Below are 16,244 nucleotides of genomic sequence, written 5' to 3' on the forward strand. Positions count from 1 at the left end.
TGTATTTGAAAGATGTGTACTAAACTGTGCACATGTTAAATGATCTGAGCACTGGCATTTGCAACAGTTGTATGCACTGCGTTTTGCTATTCTGTACACCAGCATATTTCATAATAAAAATTTGTGTAAGATTTGGACAATATTTGGAAAGCAGTTGTCTCAGCAGACCAAATCATAGGGGGAGTTAAAAAAAATGAAAATATATTTTCCTACTTAAAATTTCTGGGTTTAATTTGTTAAAGTGATCTCCTGCAAATCAGACTGTGTTTTCTTTTTTAATTGGTGTAGTAAATGATTATGTTTTCCTAAAATGTAGTCATCTCTAAACAGCTTTGTTGAGGACTAAGTATTATAAGAAATGCAAAACAACATCTGGAGTAAATGTGATTTGTCAGCTCAGCTCTGGATCACCAACAGCAATGCAGCAGAATGAAGACCACAGCTGTTTTACTGAATGAAATAAAAAGTTCCAAATATGACATCAATGCTTCTGCAAGCAAACAAAATTTCATGAGTTCATATTTAATTTTGGTGAATGCTTACAAAAGCTACATGCTCGAACTGCTCTAAATATCTTTGGCAAAAAAAAAATCATTAGGATTTTCATGAAAAAAAATGGACAGGCAGTTTCTAGCTTCAAAAAACCTTCTTGCAAAGTATTGATTCAATCTTTAAAGTACTAACACAGATGGTAATTGGTTCCTGGATTAAGGCATTGTCACATTATTAGACACTGAAACTGTGCAAGATAATAGTAATTTTACTTTGTGATGTTTAGATACCTTGAAGCAATCTTTTCTGAGAACTGAAGAAAGCATAATTAATATTTTCAGGTGTCGCTAATAAGATGAAATTAAGCAATTACTGAAAGTTTAAAGCAATGCTGGTATTAGCCAATATCATCAGACATGGGTGAAACACACGTGAAAGTTAAGTCCCAAGTTTTGAGAATTGATGTACCCTTCCTAGTATGAATCACACATTCTAATGCAGTTTGAATCATTAGCAACTATTCAGGGCAGTTGAAGATACCAGGCCTTTGGTCTTTAGCTTCCATTGTCTCCAAGATATGGCAATATTTGTCAGCCTCTCCCTGTTCAGTCATAATACATTGTAGAACTAATGTTGAGTGTCAGAAGTGTTTTACCCCAAACACCAGACACTGAAAGTACAGCAGCAAGAAACAGCATGTTAGGTACGTGAAAAGGCATTATGACAGAAGAGTGCTCGAAACTGAACTTGGTGCATCATGTATTTTATAAAGATACTGTGCAAGAATTCCAGTAGTACATCTACAAAAATTTAAAATACAGAAGAGTATGTTGAAGCAGCATGAAATCCAAGGTGATTAACAGTGTTCTTTTTCCATGGTCTCCCACAGCTCTGTCCTCAGTACTGGCCAGAAAATGGAGTCCACCGGCACGGTCCTATTCAGGTGGAGTTTGTGTCAGCTGACTTAGAAGAAGACATCATCAGCCGGATATTCCGAATTTATAATGCAGCCAGAGTAAGGATCTTGTTTGCAAATCAGTTTTGTCTCAGTAGATGAGTTGAGTCTACTCAAATCATAAAAATGAAAGCTGAACCCATATAGAACCATTTCCGTTTTTCAGCTTATTTATTTGTAAGTAGTGGCTCAATACTGTGTCACGTCACAATCACGGAGGAAAAAAGCCTTCTGTGTACAATATAAGTAAAAATATTTTAATACATATCTCAAGTGTGTTAAATGCAAATGAAATAAATGCAGTATTCAGATTGTATGATAGCCAAAAAATGCTGAAATCAGTGCTGTTTTCAATAGTTTGAAATTAGCCATCCTGTATATTTATATCCTGTGTTATGTGAAGAAAGCTGTGCACTGATACTAATCATGTTTTCCAATAGCAATCCCAGCCTCTTAGCAAAGATCCTGTCCCACTAACCACACTTCATTACATATATAACCACTTCAGAAGGGCAAGCAGGTTGTTCTTGTATCCAGCTTTTATGTTCCCATAAAGTTGACAGAAGACTAAAGGCATGTCTTTCAAGCTGACTGGAAAAAAGATTCTACCACAGACCAGGTATCTGTTGCCATCCAGGGGGTCTTTGCAATGGACTCATATCAATCATCAAAAAGCTGTAGTTAGGAATAAGCAGCACTCCCTTCTGAAAAAAAATCAAGAACTTCCCTGGGACCTGGTAGCTCACTGGGCAGGGAAAGACACCAAAAATGTGTTAATATTCAAACAAGGCAGCAGATTGTAAAGCTTCAAATACTTCTTTAATACTGTGAAGGCCTAGAATTTGCAGTAAATGCAGCAGTATAAAAAACACAACCTGCAGCAGTATTAATGAGACCTTCAGCAGGCACTGGGTCTGGCTGATATGCTTTGGGAAGAGGGACCATCATCTGAAAGAAATCGGACAGGAAATCAGTAGATTCCAGACTTTGACATAAAAAACACAAAACTGATTGGAGAGCATATCTAGTGCTGCATCCAGTTTGGTTTATTCCCATATTGTGTTAATCTTACATCCTCTCTATTAACTCGTACTCTAGAGAATAAAATATAATGCCAACGTTTCTGTGTGTTGTTCACTTTAAGAGTGGCACTAAAATGCCCTCACTTTGCACTGAAGTGGCAAACTCTAGACTACAAAACCAGTTTTCATGTGCATGTTTATTATGCCCTTTTCAAAGGACTATAATTTTCTGCCACTATCCCTTGTTCTGTGCTCCTTTTTTATTTTAAATCACCATAAAGCAACTGTTCAGTAACGTTTCACCAGAGGGGTTCTGACTGCTGCAGTAGAACACAATAAAATAAAATGTAGTTAGATATTTTTTATAAGCCAGAAACATCTGAGGGTTCAGTTTTGTTTTTTTAATGTTTCCTGCTTCAAAATATCTAGAGAGGTTTTGACCTTTCTTGTAAAAAAAGGACAGAAACACATAAATGTTCTTAAAAATACTGAAGCTTATATATGAAAACAGTATATAATTGAAGTTACGTTGCAGCTCTGTCTTTCCAAACAAGTTCCTCCAATCATATTAATTAGTTAATTGCTTGATCATGCAGATGTACTATTGCTATAATGTAGCCTATTGTATAGCAGTCTTTTTAAAACTCTTGTTCTAATAACTCCATTGGAAATAAAAAGTCATAAATCCTCAAGGGCAGCTGAAATTACATTAGCAGTTTGTCAGCAATCATCTGCTCCCCTCGCTGATGCAAATATCTAAATTATGTGCCAAAAAACCACTGTTACTTTTCCTGCTTTTGTCCGGATCTCTACAGCCCCAGGACGGCTATCGGATGGTGCAGCAGTTCCAGTTCCTGGGATGGCCCATGTACAGGGACACTCCGGTTTCTAAACGCTCCTTCCTGAAGCTCATCCGGCAGGTGGATAAGTGGCAGGAGGAATACAACGGGGGAGAGGGACGCACAGTTGTACATTGCTTGTAAGTACGGGGAACGGAAGAGAGGAGTAAGGGAATACTGTCACAGAACTTGTGCTAGGCTTTGAAAGATTTGTGACGAGGTGAAGAGGCATCTCTCTAATCTGGAACTGAATAAATAATACAACTGCTCATTTTAAAGCTTTGAATGCAAGAGGAATTGTGTAATTTTAATGCAGATTCATGAGTTTCCCCATCTGTCCTTTGTTAGAGCCCTATGAAAAGATGATGGGATCGAGTTAACTCTATTTTATACAAAAATGCCCATTGACTCTTGCAAATGGGAAAGTTGCATATTTATTCACAGTAAATCAAAAATGTGCCTTCAGAACAACGTACCTTTTATTTCTGCAGATAAGGACCATAGAAATAAGTAGTTTTGGAGGGTTGATTAATTTTCCAGGCATAAAGCACAGGAGTGAAAGTGGTGTGACATACCAGTTAGGATGATCCTGTAATTGCCTTACCTTTCACTAATAATGGTATATATTTTTGTCCTCCTGTGACTTTGTGGTCCACTGATGCAGACTCTCTTCCACTCTGCCACTGTCCTTCTTTTGATATGGTTTAATACTCATATGTGCTTTTTCCCTCAGAAGTAGCTGATCTTCTGAGGCTGAGTCTTCAGCAGTTGAAGCTGTATTTGTCTTTGTTTAAACATCTGTTTAAAGTTGTTGCCATGATGGAGAAGGGACCTGCTAGCAGGAAAGCCATGTTCAGAAGTTGGGACCCCATGTCAGAATGATGGAGGAAAATCTAAGAGTATATTAATAATTCCCACTATCACTGACCTTGAAAAAGTCATTGCTCTTCAGTTTCCCCATCTGTAGTATGGGGATAATAATACTTTCATCAAAGGAGCATTGTGCAGTGTGATTAATTAATGTTTTGAGATCTTCAGCTGAAAAGACCCTTTTGAAGTGCAAATTACTGTTATCTCTGAGGTGGCTGATGATATTAAATAGTTGTACAACATCACACATGCGTCACTTCCAGGCAGTAAAGAAAGAAAAAGCTCTAATATAATCCTTTTAAATGACTTTATTTTAATTAAAATTCTCAAACAGTCCCACAATATCAGGCACTGTTTTGGCAGCAGAGAGCATTCTTTTCATGGTGCCTGGATGTGACAGATGTGCAACGTTGTATCTTCCTTTGAAAATCAACCATTTGCAAAGCCTGTTTGAAAGACCTGCTACCTAACTAGTCTACATTCTGGTAATTATTAAGGTTTATTATTTTCAGTGAAGCACTGCCTAAAGATTCTGATTAGAATTAGTGTAGAAATAATGGGGTTTCCAGAAAGAAAGAGATTCTCTTGGAGATTAAAAATAACCAGGGATAAAGTATTATTAAATACTGTATTTGATCACATATATGAACACTTGTGCCTGGCTTCTTTGTTAGCAATTCGCTTTGGGTTCTCATCCTCTGATAACTGTGGGTGGAGGGGGAATACATCAGCCTTTAGAAGCAGTCCTTGCCAGGCAGCAAGCCCCTCTCTTCCTGCTACCAGGAGCTGAGATCAGCCAGGGGGACATGGCAGCACCACCCAGTGCCATACCAAGCGAAGACACCAGGACTCCCACAAATGAGACTTCTGGTGCTTTTGCAGTTCCTCTGAAATGCCTTTGTGTCCAGGAGGAAAGAACCAGAATCTGGAACAAAAGGACTCAAAGACTCGCATTCTCTGTGGCATTTCCAGGCCTGATGCTCATTGCAGCCATGTGTGTTTACAATGCAGAGTTGAACTGAAACTAAAAGTACTTTATCCTTATTTTAGCATCCTCTTTGTGCTGTCTCCAGTGTTCACTGAAGGGTGATGCAAACCTCAGCCATTCAATTCCCTCCAGGCTGTCAGCCTGCTGACTTCTGAATCATAGCTTTAAAATCTTTCAGCATGCTAATTCCAATTAAAAATCAGGTTTTGCCTGGAGTTCAGCAGCCTCTGGGGCCAGGAATGTTCTGTGGTTTCTCCCTGCTGGAACTCATGCCTTCTGGAGCCATCCCTGTTGCTGTACACTTGTGACACAGAGTCCATTGTAACTGAACCATTTTATCACTTTCACTGCAGGAATGGAGGCGGCCGCAGTGGGACATTTTGTGCAATCAGTATTGTTTGTGAAATGCTTCGACATCAGAGGGCTGTTGATGTATTCCATGCTGTGAAGACACTGAGGAATAATAAGCCTAACATGGTGGACCTTCTGGTATGAGCTTTTTAACTGCACCATTAAATAGAAAATGTTCTTTTTCTCAGAAGAGTCAGTAAGATTTCCAGGATTTGCAGTGGGAGTTGTTCACAAAGCAAGCAAGTCATTTTCAAAGGGGATAATGAAGTCACTTCACTTGTAAGAGTATTTTTACTCTGCTTTCTTCCCAAGGAGACTTTGTCTCTGTTCATTTGAATTTTTTAAGAGTTTTAAACTTTCAGATGAACATCCTTATTAATTTTCTTTTCTAGCAAGCTGAACCAAGTGGTCTTGCATGGTAGAAATAATAGTTATATAAAATTAAATGCCAGATTTTCAAATTATATATTTTATAAATAGCTTAATTGCCTAATATTTATCAAAGCCATGAATTTCAGTTTGACATCCAGAATATTGCATTTAATTATGGTTGCTCTATCTCATAGAAAGATTAAAGAAGTTCAGAAACAAGGGGCCATGTGCAATTATTTTCCTAGAGAGTGTTTTATGAGCTTTTTTCCTAAATGGAGAACTGCTGAAGTGCCAGCTGCTATGCCAGAAGAGCTGCAGAACAGCTTAAACCAGCAGGTTCTTACACTCCAGTGTGTAGTTTTGTACTTGGAGATGGGTGTAGCATGATGCCCTGTTCTGAAGCCTGGGCTATAAAAGACACTTTTACAACATCCTGCTGCAGAGGTGGCTGCTTAAGAGGCAGCTGCATTTGATTTAATATCACAGGCAGGAGGAAGCAGCATCTGGGCGCTTTCAGGGATGTTAACCCAATCTGAGCCAATTTTGCAAGCTCTGGTTAAACAAGCTGGGGTAATTTCAGCAACTTTTCTATAGCATGCCCAGGGTGAGGCAGGATACTTCTCACTGAGCAGGTCCAACCTCTTGTCATTTTAGGAGAGGACCCCCTCAGATGAGCTGAGCGTGGCACACACTGGAGAATAGGCAGAAAAAGCAAGGCTTTCACAGACAGGTGAAGGCAGGTAGGGAGGGATCTCCCCAAAACATGGATGGCTGTGCCTCCTCTCTCCTGTGGGAGAATTGCTCCCACCACATCCCCCATCACAGTGCTCTCTCCTTGCCTGCCTCTGAAGTCCCAAACTCTTCCCTAGGCCCAGCTCTGGCCAAGCATATGGAAAAAGGCCAGATGTTGTCAGCTGTGCAAAGCAAAGAGGGAGTTCATGAGCACCACAGGGCCATGAGCCAGCAGTGTAGAACTGTGAGTCTTGTATCAGCGAGAAACTATCAAACTTCCACAATGGTGGGAGGGAGCAGCTTGTTTGGCTTCTTTTCCTCTAGTTTATATTCTCAGGAGGAGAATCATCTCGCTGAGAACCATACATTTTTATTTCCTAGATATGAATTAAAATGTCCTACTTCTTCATTCATGTAGTAGAGTTTAGACAGGGATTTGGCAGGCCTGATGTTCTCCATTCTCCTAGAGCTTAAGTCCACAGTACTCACTGATCTCTTATTCATTTATTTTATAGAAATAAAAAGAAAATTACCAGTGTAGATGTACAGTTAAAGAAAATGCTCTCTATAAATTCCCATTTGTGACAGTTCTCCAGATATAGATTTGTCAGGCAGTTATCTCAATTTTTCAGCAGAGAGTTTTTTTAATCAAAAAAGCTAAATGTATTATTTTAGATATAAAAGTTCCTTTTAGTAAATTGAGAGTGGTATTGGGGATGTGTGGAAGGCACAGAAAGGCCTTGTAGGGCCTTTTTTTATTAGGAAATTTCAAAGCACTCATGAAGGAGATCAGTACTGTTTTCCCTATTTTAACAGACAGAGGAATAAAGGCAAGGGACAACCAGGATCTTTCCCATTCTCACATAATGCACTGACTGAACAGAATTAGAATGACATCTCTTCAGTTGTGGTCAGTCATCTCATAGGAACAAATATTTGAATTAGCCAGTATTCAATTCCAATGTAGATTACTTCATGGTAAAGGGAATTGGGACACTTGAGTTCTTTTCCTAATTCTGTTACTGACTTTTTCCTGTATGACCTTTCTTTTATTAATGTCTTTGCCTCAGTTTCTCTATTGGAAAAAGGAACAGTAATATTCATCTACCTTGTAAAATTTTATGGTAAAAGATTAAATGCTCAAAATCATGACATTATTTCACAAAAATAGTTTTAAGACTGCTTTATCAACACATGTCATGCACTTTCTGACTAGATAAAAAGCAGTCTTTACCATCCATACTTAGAGATTCATCTCTTAATTTCAGTGAAACCTTTGGTTTTCCTCCAAGTATAAAATTCTGAATGCCACATCCCTACAGTATGGAAATCTGATTTTTTTTCAGCTGTCATAAAAAGGCAACACATGATATTGCAAAATATCTCTTATGAAATGCCCAAAGCATTTGGTAATAAATGTTATTGGGCCTACCCACAGGTGTCCTAGAAAATAAATTTAAATTTAACCTCTCTGAAGCTAGATAGTCTAAAGAGATTTTTAATAGCCACCATCAAGTGAATAATAAAAATGTACAAAGGACACTAGTGAAGTGAACACAGTGGGAAATAAGACACGTCTTCTCTTTAAGACAGGTATTCAGTTTACTGAAAATGACAGTTATTCTGCTGGATCAGTAAATCAGCATAAAATGAGCATGGAAGAGTGGAAATGGATGAGTGGCTGATCTCTTGTTTTGATCTGTTATGTAGTTATAGAACAATTTCCATTTATTTGGAAACATATATGCAATAAAAGCAGAAAATGAATTTACATAATGCTCTCTTCTTTCCTTTCTTCTCTTTTTATATTCTTTTCTTATTCTGAAGAAGACACAAGCAGTTTATGGAACCCTGCAGGACTTTAAACCCTCACATACAATTCACTCACTCATCACTTAGGTTATATGTGCACCTAAGATTTGTTTCCTTATGACATGGCATCTCTCAACAAAAGAACTTCTAAATGGTCCATGCTTGTTCATAGCTTTTTCATTTTATTAATAGTATATGGTCTTTTGCATGTTAAGTGGACTCCTCAGCTAATATGTGACCCAAAATCACAAGTAAGGGGCAAAAGATTTAATCCTTTGAAGTCTTTGCTTCAGTGAAAAGAGAATATATCTGAAGATCTTACTACTTGTGATGTTGGGCAAGGCTGAGTGCTGTCAGCTTGTTAAATCTGTTGTTGTTCCTAAATGGCAATAAATGCTGAGTTACCCTTTATTAACTGAATAAATTGCATAAGAAAAAGAGGCATTTCAGTAACAGAAATAGTCTTAAAACTGGCAGGTGTTTCCAAATTGAATTTTCAGAAGCCAGAGCCCTTAAATTCAGGAAACCTGCACTTACTATTTGTTTCATCTTTTTTTTTTCATTTAAATATTTGTAATATTTTTATGTATTGCAAGTAGCAAGAATGGAAACAAGAGAGGGGTATGTATGCACATAAAGCTGGGAAGTCATCAATGAGTGCATCATTTTAAAGTTTCACAGTGGACAAAGGTTAGTCCCAAACATCTGTCCTCTCCATTCCACTGAAGACATGAAAGGGGCCAAGTCATAACCCTTTGTTTCCACAAGTGCAGAGTGGGTTTGCATCCCTCAGGAAGGGGATTTCCCTGGAACTTGCTCTGTTTCCAAGAACTTGAAAATAAAACCAGTAGGTCTCTGTTTGAAGCATAGGGCTGGCACCTGAAAACTTAGCCTGGGAGAGAGCCAGGAGAGCCTAACTTGAGCATCACTGTCGGTTGCTAAAAATTAATTGGAATTAATCCAATTAATTTAGCTCAGGCCCCATCTCACAAGGCTATTGCAAAGTTTGGGCTGGAGATAGAGGACCAACAGTAACTAAGCAACTCTTGCCCTGAAACGTAGCAAGTGCCTGAATGACATTAAAATAAAAGTTTCAATAAGGGAAGTACAAAACACTGGGTCTATTTTAAGATAAATATTTTCAGGGAGGAATTTCAGTAACTCCAGTTCTCATGAAGTGCTACATGAGCATTTTGACAGATGACAGAAGGGTTGCAAGTCAATTTGCTTACGTGCAGTCAGTTTTTCTCATACAAGTGTGTTAGAGCAGCTAAATACTCATCTAACCTGAGCAGTACCATAAGTTACTATGTGTAGTGTCTATTGTCTGGTTAATATAACGATTTTCTTATCTGAACATAAATTGGATTTGCAAACTGGTTCCCACTGGCAATAGCTGATAGTAAATAATTTTAACAGGAGAGAGATATTGACCCCTTTAATTAAGTTTCTTCAATAACTGACTTTGTGGTTTTCTTTTGATTTTTCAGGATCAATACAAATTCTGCTACGAAGTGGCTTTAGAATACTTGAATTCTGGCTGATTGTCTAAACAGCACAGACAAAGCTCCTCCTTTCACTACCACAAACAAAGCAAGTCACTTCATGATGTCTGTGTAAATGAGATGAAGACTTCTCAGTGTTATGCTTCTACTGCTTTGTATAATTGGCTCTTTTTAAGAGCCCCAAAAGATGTTTATAAAACCGCTTGCACTGCCCGATTCCCACTCTGAAGCCGCTGCTTGGCACCCCTGTGAGCCTACACCGAACCACGTGGCAGTCCTTGAACACCGTACTCATACTCAGCCATTGATGTGGTGAAGCAGCATAGTCCTCTGGTAAATAAGAGAGCACAATTATATTCTTATGAAGGAATTTGTACTTTTTCTGTTACATTTCGTTGCCTGTGATTCTCAGTTATTGTCACAGCCTAGTGTACATTTCTGTTCTGTGGAGAATGCTGTCTGGCATTTTGATAATATATGATTTTAGTTATATTTGTATTCTAACACGTGCATAACAAACAAATCATATGTAGCTTATCTGAACTAACAGAAAGACATGTACCAAATCATGATAACTTTGTTGAGTTGTAATTTCTATCCACTTTGTACCATTTCAGAGAGAGAATTTTGATGGAAATGCAGTTAAAAAATGCAAAAGACAGGATGCTCAGATTAATATATCCAAAGCTTTTTCATTTGTTTATATTGTAAATATTTTTTTGATTTCATCAAATTATTTATTCATTAAAATGATTTTTTTTGGTGAAGCACAGTGAGTGACAATCATTTTTATTAAGCCCTGGAAATGCTTACTGTATGATAGTGTAAACATTTGTTTACCTTGTATGGATTCTCAGCTCAATAAATAATTACATACATGATAAAATTTTGTTTAATTTAATATCTCTTGGCATCTGAGTGCCTCCAACTAAGCCTCTTTTTTAGATTAAATCTAGTAAATACTGAGCTACCTCCAGTGAGTGTTTATTGTGTGATCCAGTGTCGATCCAGCCAATAGTGAGGTCATAGAATCACAGAATCATAGAATGGTTTGGGTTGGAAGGGACCTTAAAGATCCTCTCATTCCAATGCCCCTGCCATGGGTTGGGACACCTTTCACTAGACCAGGTTGTTCAAAGCCCCATTCAGCCTGGCCTTGAACACTTGAATGGGGCATCCACAGCTTCTCTGGGCACCACTCTCAAAGTGAAAAATTATTCCTAATACTTAATCTAAATCGGCTGTTTCTCAGTTTTAATCCATTCCCTCTTGTTCTGTCACTACAACCCCTTGTAAAAAGTGCATCTGCATCTTTCTTGTAGGCTCCCTTCAGGTACTGGAAGGTTGCAATTAGGTCACCCTGAAGCCTTCTCTTCTCCAGGCTGAACAATTGCAGTTGTCTCAGCCTTTGCTGGGATCCCTGGAGCTGGGTGCTGCTCACCAGAGTGGAGTAAGATATGCTGTACCAGTGTATGAAAGAAGTGAATTGAATGCTTAAAAGTGCACAAATGCAGAGCCTGAAAGATGGCCTGCTCTGAAGAAGACATGGTGTTGTGCTGGCAGTACTTGGTCTTGTCACAGCAACCCTCTGCAGCCCTGGGCATTCCCTGCCATTCCCTCTGTGCCTGCTGCTGCTGTGGGAGCACCAAGAGGCTGCTCTTGTTCTTGAGATGTATGACTGCTATGGGGGGAATGTAATTCCTTCTCTTAAAGACGTTAAGGACACCAATACTAGAATGGCTGGTGAGGAAGTTAACTCAAAAAATCATGAAACTGCTCCATTACTAGAGCTGTTGTCAGTATTGCCAGTGGACAGGTTTACACCATTAAAGCTCCTGAGAATGGCTGTGCTGATCTTCCATGGTGTTTGGATGGTTCCCCTTTCCACAAAGCACTGACCAATGTCTGGATATGCTGAGAATTGCCTTTGTTGCAGCAACAAAGCAGCAAAAAGGGGGAATGAGTCAGCAATGGCTTGCTGAGCCATCTGCTAGAGCTGCAGAACATTTTCTCACTCAGAAGTTTCAAGGAGACATTGCAAGCATAGCAACTGCTCAGTACTTCCAAAGCTTTATGGGAAAGCCCACTCAGGGATGTGGCTGACTGCGCAGTATTTCAGCTCTTAGAAGATCCTGCTAAGCCGTCTGGAATGGGGACAGTATCTATATAAATGTATCAGTCAACCTGATACATTTTGAGAAGCCCTAAATCCAACAATCCAGCTTGGACAGAATGACTCATAGCTTGTCAACTCCCAGTTCAAAACCACTCTGAAATTCAGATCTGAAGACACCAAGATAGGGTTTGCTCTGCATCTGGAAAGCATCTCTTTTAAAGTGTAGCTGGCAGGTACGGGCCATTGCTATAAATTGAGGAGTGGTACTGAAAAACTTGGGAAATAAAACCCCAGTCCTGAGAAGAATGATGGTCCTTGGATAAACCTTGTAGCACTTCAGCCTGTTGCAGAATGTGCTCTTACTCATTTTAAAACCCCAGTGTTAGGAAACAAAATCCAAACCTCTAACATCATATTCCTCACAACCAGCTTGACAGGCCAGGCATGCCAGCCAAGCACGCCTTTTTGTAATAATTATGGGACCGTGAAAAGTTGTGTTCTGTGATCTATCCATTGAAATATGCATGGACACATCCAGGGTTTCAAAAAGCATAAGTAAGATACATGTGCCAAAGGAGCCCTTGGACAGAAGGTGATGCTGGTAATGTGATCCCAAACGTGAAATGCAGCAGGAATCATGGATTTCTCTCCCGAGGACAGAGATTGCCAGTGTCAATCAGACATCATTTCAGCTGCTGCACTTCTGCAGACATACTTTGCACGGGTAGGCCTTGAGGTGGGGCAAGGGGGTCAAAGGAGATGAGAAGGAAAGAGCTCTGCAGTGTTTTGTATTGTTTTACTGACATTACTCTTCTTCCCTAGTTCTTCTGACACAGAGTTTATGTTGCAGTCTGTCTGATGTTGTTCCAAAAAGCATTCTGCAAACTTCAATGTCGTAAAACTGGAGCCAGCTAAAGAAAGCACAGCAAGCAGCTTTGTGTTCTCACTCTCATGCTACAGCTATCAATCCTTACAATTTACAGAGAAATCTAGGCTTAGGCAAAACAGTATTTTGCCAAGAAGAAAAAACAGATGAGGACTTCAGGTGAAGCTGATCACATGGTTGGAGGACCTCTCCAATAAGAAAAGGCTGAGAGAGCTGGGGTTGTTCTCTAGAGAAGAGAAGGCTCCAAGGAGACCTCACTGCAGCCTTTCAGTACTTCAGGGTAGTCTACAGGAAAGATGGTGATGGACTTTGTAACAGGACCTGTTGCAATAGGATGGAGGGTAATGGTTTTAAGTTAAAAGAGGAACAATTTAGATAAGATGGAATGATTTTTTTCCCAGTTAGGATGGAAAAACACTGGAACAGGCTGCCCAGAGAGGTGGTAGATGCCCATTCCTGGAAACATTCAAGGACATGTTGGATGAAGTTCTGAGCAATTTGTATCTTAGTGAAAGGTGTTCCTGCCCATGGCAGCAGGGCTGGACAAGTGCATTCCAACCCACACCATTCATTCAGGAGTTAGGAACAGAGAAAATACAAGGAAACAGAAAGGAAGAGAAAGAAGATATGAACATGTGGGGCTGATATTCCAGAACTCCTAAAATTATCTGGAGGGTAGCATTTTGGAGGAGACAAAGAGAACAGCAGTGATGGCCTTTGTAAAGGTTCATAATCAAACCTCCCTTTTCAGAAGAATGTTACATAAATGCAGGCCGAGTAGAGCTGCAGAACTTTGGGAAACATAAGGCCCAGTCTGGAATGGACACAAAGATGTTTTCTTCAATGCCCATGTACCCAGTATATAAGAGGTATATAAATGAATAAAGAGATGCTTTAAATGGTTTGCCATTTGTTGTATCACACAACTCATCATCTCTTCAGGACTTGAGGTAGGTAATTTTTGCTAAGCTATTCTGAAAGAGCAGCAGTGGGGATGGTGAGAGAGGTGATGGCAGGCAGGTAATCTGCATCTTTGTAACAGCACTGCTCCTGACAGCTTCATGGGCTTCTTTATCAGCAGGATACCTTCATGGAGTACTTACAGCTTAAGGTCTATATCTAGTAAGATGAAAAATTAAAAAAATAGGAAAAACTTCTTGCCCAGCTCTACACAGTGCGTTTCAAAAAAGTGTCTGTGCCACAAAGACGTGATCTGAAGGTGTAATGCATCATCAAGACCATCTTCATTTTGGGTATCTCCTTTATCTGGTTCTGGCTCACCTTTAATATCTCCGAAATGTTTTCCTTCTATTTCATTGTATGTGGGTCTGCCCCAGATCTAGCTGCTTACTGTATGTGTCCCTTCGCAGTTCTTTAATAACATGTAACAAAAGACACAAATAGGCTTTTGTTCTTTGAGGTGTAGCAATGGAGATAAATTGACACTTCCAGCAACAGCTATTCCAACCAAGCACCTTCCTTTGGGAAGGCCTGGGGAATCCGTAATGGCAGTAGCAAACCTAAAGCTTTTGGCATTACTTACTCCAAAACTGAGCAGGATCATCTGCTGAATCTCCTTTTGTGGTTGTTTTGAGTCTTGTCCCTTCTCCCCCTGCCCCCTCACCCATATGAAAAATTACTAAAGTAAGTAAATTTGAAGTTTACTTGAGGTTTTATAGCCTCATTAGTTTTCTGATTCAAAAGTTACTGGATTGCTCTGCCTCCCAAGGTAACTTCTTAAAGCATTTGTGCATTAGCCGTCACAGGCAGCAAGTTATAGAGGCAGATCACTGTAACAGAATGATTCGTTGTATCATTTTGGATTTATTGTTGGCTTTACACTTCCTTTATCAACTTGGAGCCTTGCACTACAAAATCTCATGCATCCCATATCTCATGCCAGACAAAAGGCTTTATTAAAAGAAAAAATAAATTAAGAATAGAAAAAAAAATCACATCTCAGGTCTGTTGTGTGATGCTTGTTAGGGACAGTGACCACTACCAATTTTGGTGCACACTACCAGTAAAACCCAAGAGACCATGTGAAAAATAATGCTGTTTCTAGTGCTCATTTGTTTGGTTGATTTTTGTCACTTAGACCTTGCCTATATGGTGAAATTACAAACTAATGTGTGTATTTGCATTGCCTCAGCCATTCACATGCTCTGCCTGCAGGAGCTTTCCATACACCACTGGCATGAGGGAGTTCGTTCTGCACATCCCTGCTCAGCAGCCAGCATTCCCCTTCAGCATCCTAGCCCACTTTAATGGAAAAACCTTTCTAAAGCCCTGACAACCCTTTGCAAACTGCAATAAACAGCAGCAGCAAAATGCCTTCTTCACTCCTGCTGCTGTTTCCAAGCAGACCTCTCTGTGGAAGGCTGAACAGGCAGCTCCTGTCCTGGTTATTTCTCCAGACTCGCCTGATCTGCTTCAAGCATGAAAGCCACTTCCTGCTGCCCACACTTTCTCCAGTCTGTCTCTTCAGGTCTTCACCTGCTCTCGGGGCAAGTCATCACCTCCAGGGGCTCACCTGGAAGATGCAATGCCCTCTGGTGCTCCCACTGCCCTTCCAGTCCTGTCACCACAGCATGTGCTCTTCTTTCTCAGTAATATGACTTGAGAGAGGTGGAAGGAAGATTTGAGGTTGAAGAGGGCTGGGGTCTACAAACACTGTCATGATTTTTATTCTTTTTTTTTTTTTAATACTGCTGGTAGGATTCAATGTACAAAGGCAAAGGGAGGCCTTGGATATGAAGAGTGAGAATGATACTTGCTGTAGCTTGTCTGAGGGAATATGTCAGTGGAGATTAATATTTCACAGTCTTTCCAAGCAATGGTATTTTTACTTCTGAAACTCTTGAATTGATGTGTTTTTAGTAGCAGCTACAAGATTTTTAATTGTATCTCTACAGTTGTGATATTTCTATCAATTGAGGGGTTTTGTGATTATGTGCTTGGGGGTCACAATTAAAGCCTAAGTATCTTTCATGCTAGACATACATTAATACTGCTGCCAGCCCTGAGTAAATGCAATCAGAGCTCCCAGTCCTACAAACACATTAATATCCTCTTGTCTAGTTCAACGTACACAAAAAAATCAATCTGATACACACATTTTGCATATATGAGTTCATCAGTCCTTGTGCATGTCCTGTCATGATGCTATATTGAGTCTAATTGGGAGCAAGTTCATTTTCTTCATAGCAGCCCATATGGTGCTGTGTTATGTACTTGTGATAAAGCAGTGTTGATAGCACACCAATATTTTAGCTATTGCTGATCAGTGTTCGCACAACATCGA

The 16,244-nt window shown here is 39.6% G+C and overlaps 1 protein-coding gene across 23 annotated transcripts in view; it reads left to right on the top strand.

Annotated features, from left to right (window-relative positions):
- The window catches only part of PTPRM (protein tyrosine phosphatase receptor type M), a 440,472-nt gene extending 429,648 nt beyond the window's left edge, over positions 1-10,824 (top strand). For all 23 annotated transcript variants that reach the window (XM_086892393.1, XM_086892399.1, XM_086892410.1 and 20 more), the window contains 4 exons: positions 1,382-1,507; positions 3,285-3,448; positions 5,520-5,655; positions 9,924-10,824. In XM_086892393.1, coding sequence (XP_086748519.1) covers positions 1,382-1,507; positions 3,285-3,448; positions 5,520-5,655; positions 9,924-9,977 — 480 coding nt within the window. In that variant the 3' untranslated portion in view covers positions 9,978-10,824. The remainder of the gene's footprint in view (positions 1-1,381; positions 1,508-3,284; positions 3,449-5,519; positions 5,656-9,923) is intronic.
- Positions 10,825-16,244: the final 5,420 nt, after the last annotated feature.

Source organism: Cyanistes caeruleus, chromosome 1 (genome assembly GCF_971803275.1).
Source record: "Cyanistes caeruleus chromosome 1, bCyaCae1.hap1.1, whole genome shotgun sequence".
Lineage (NCBI taxonomy): Eukaryota > Metazoa > Chordata > Aves > Passeriformes > Paridae > Cyanistes > Cyanistes caeruleus.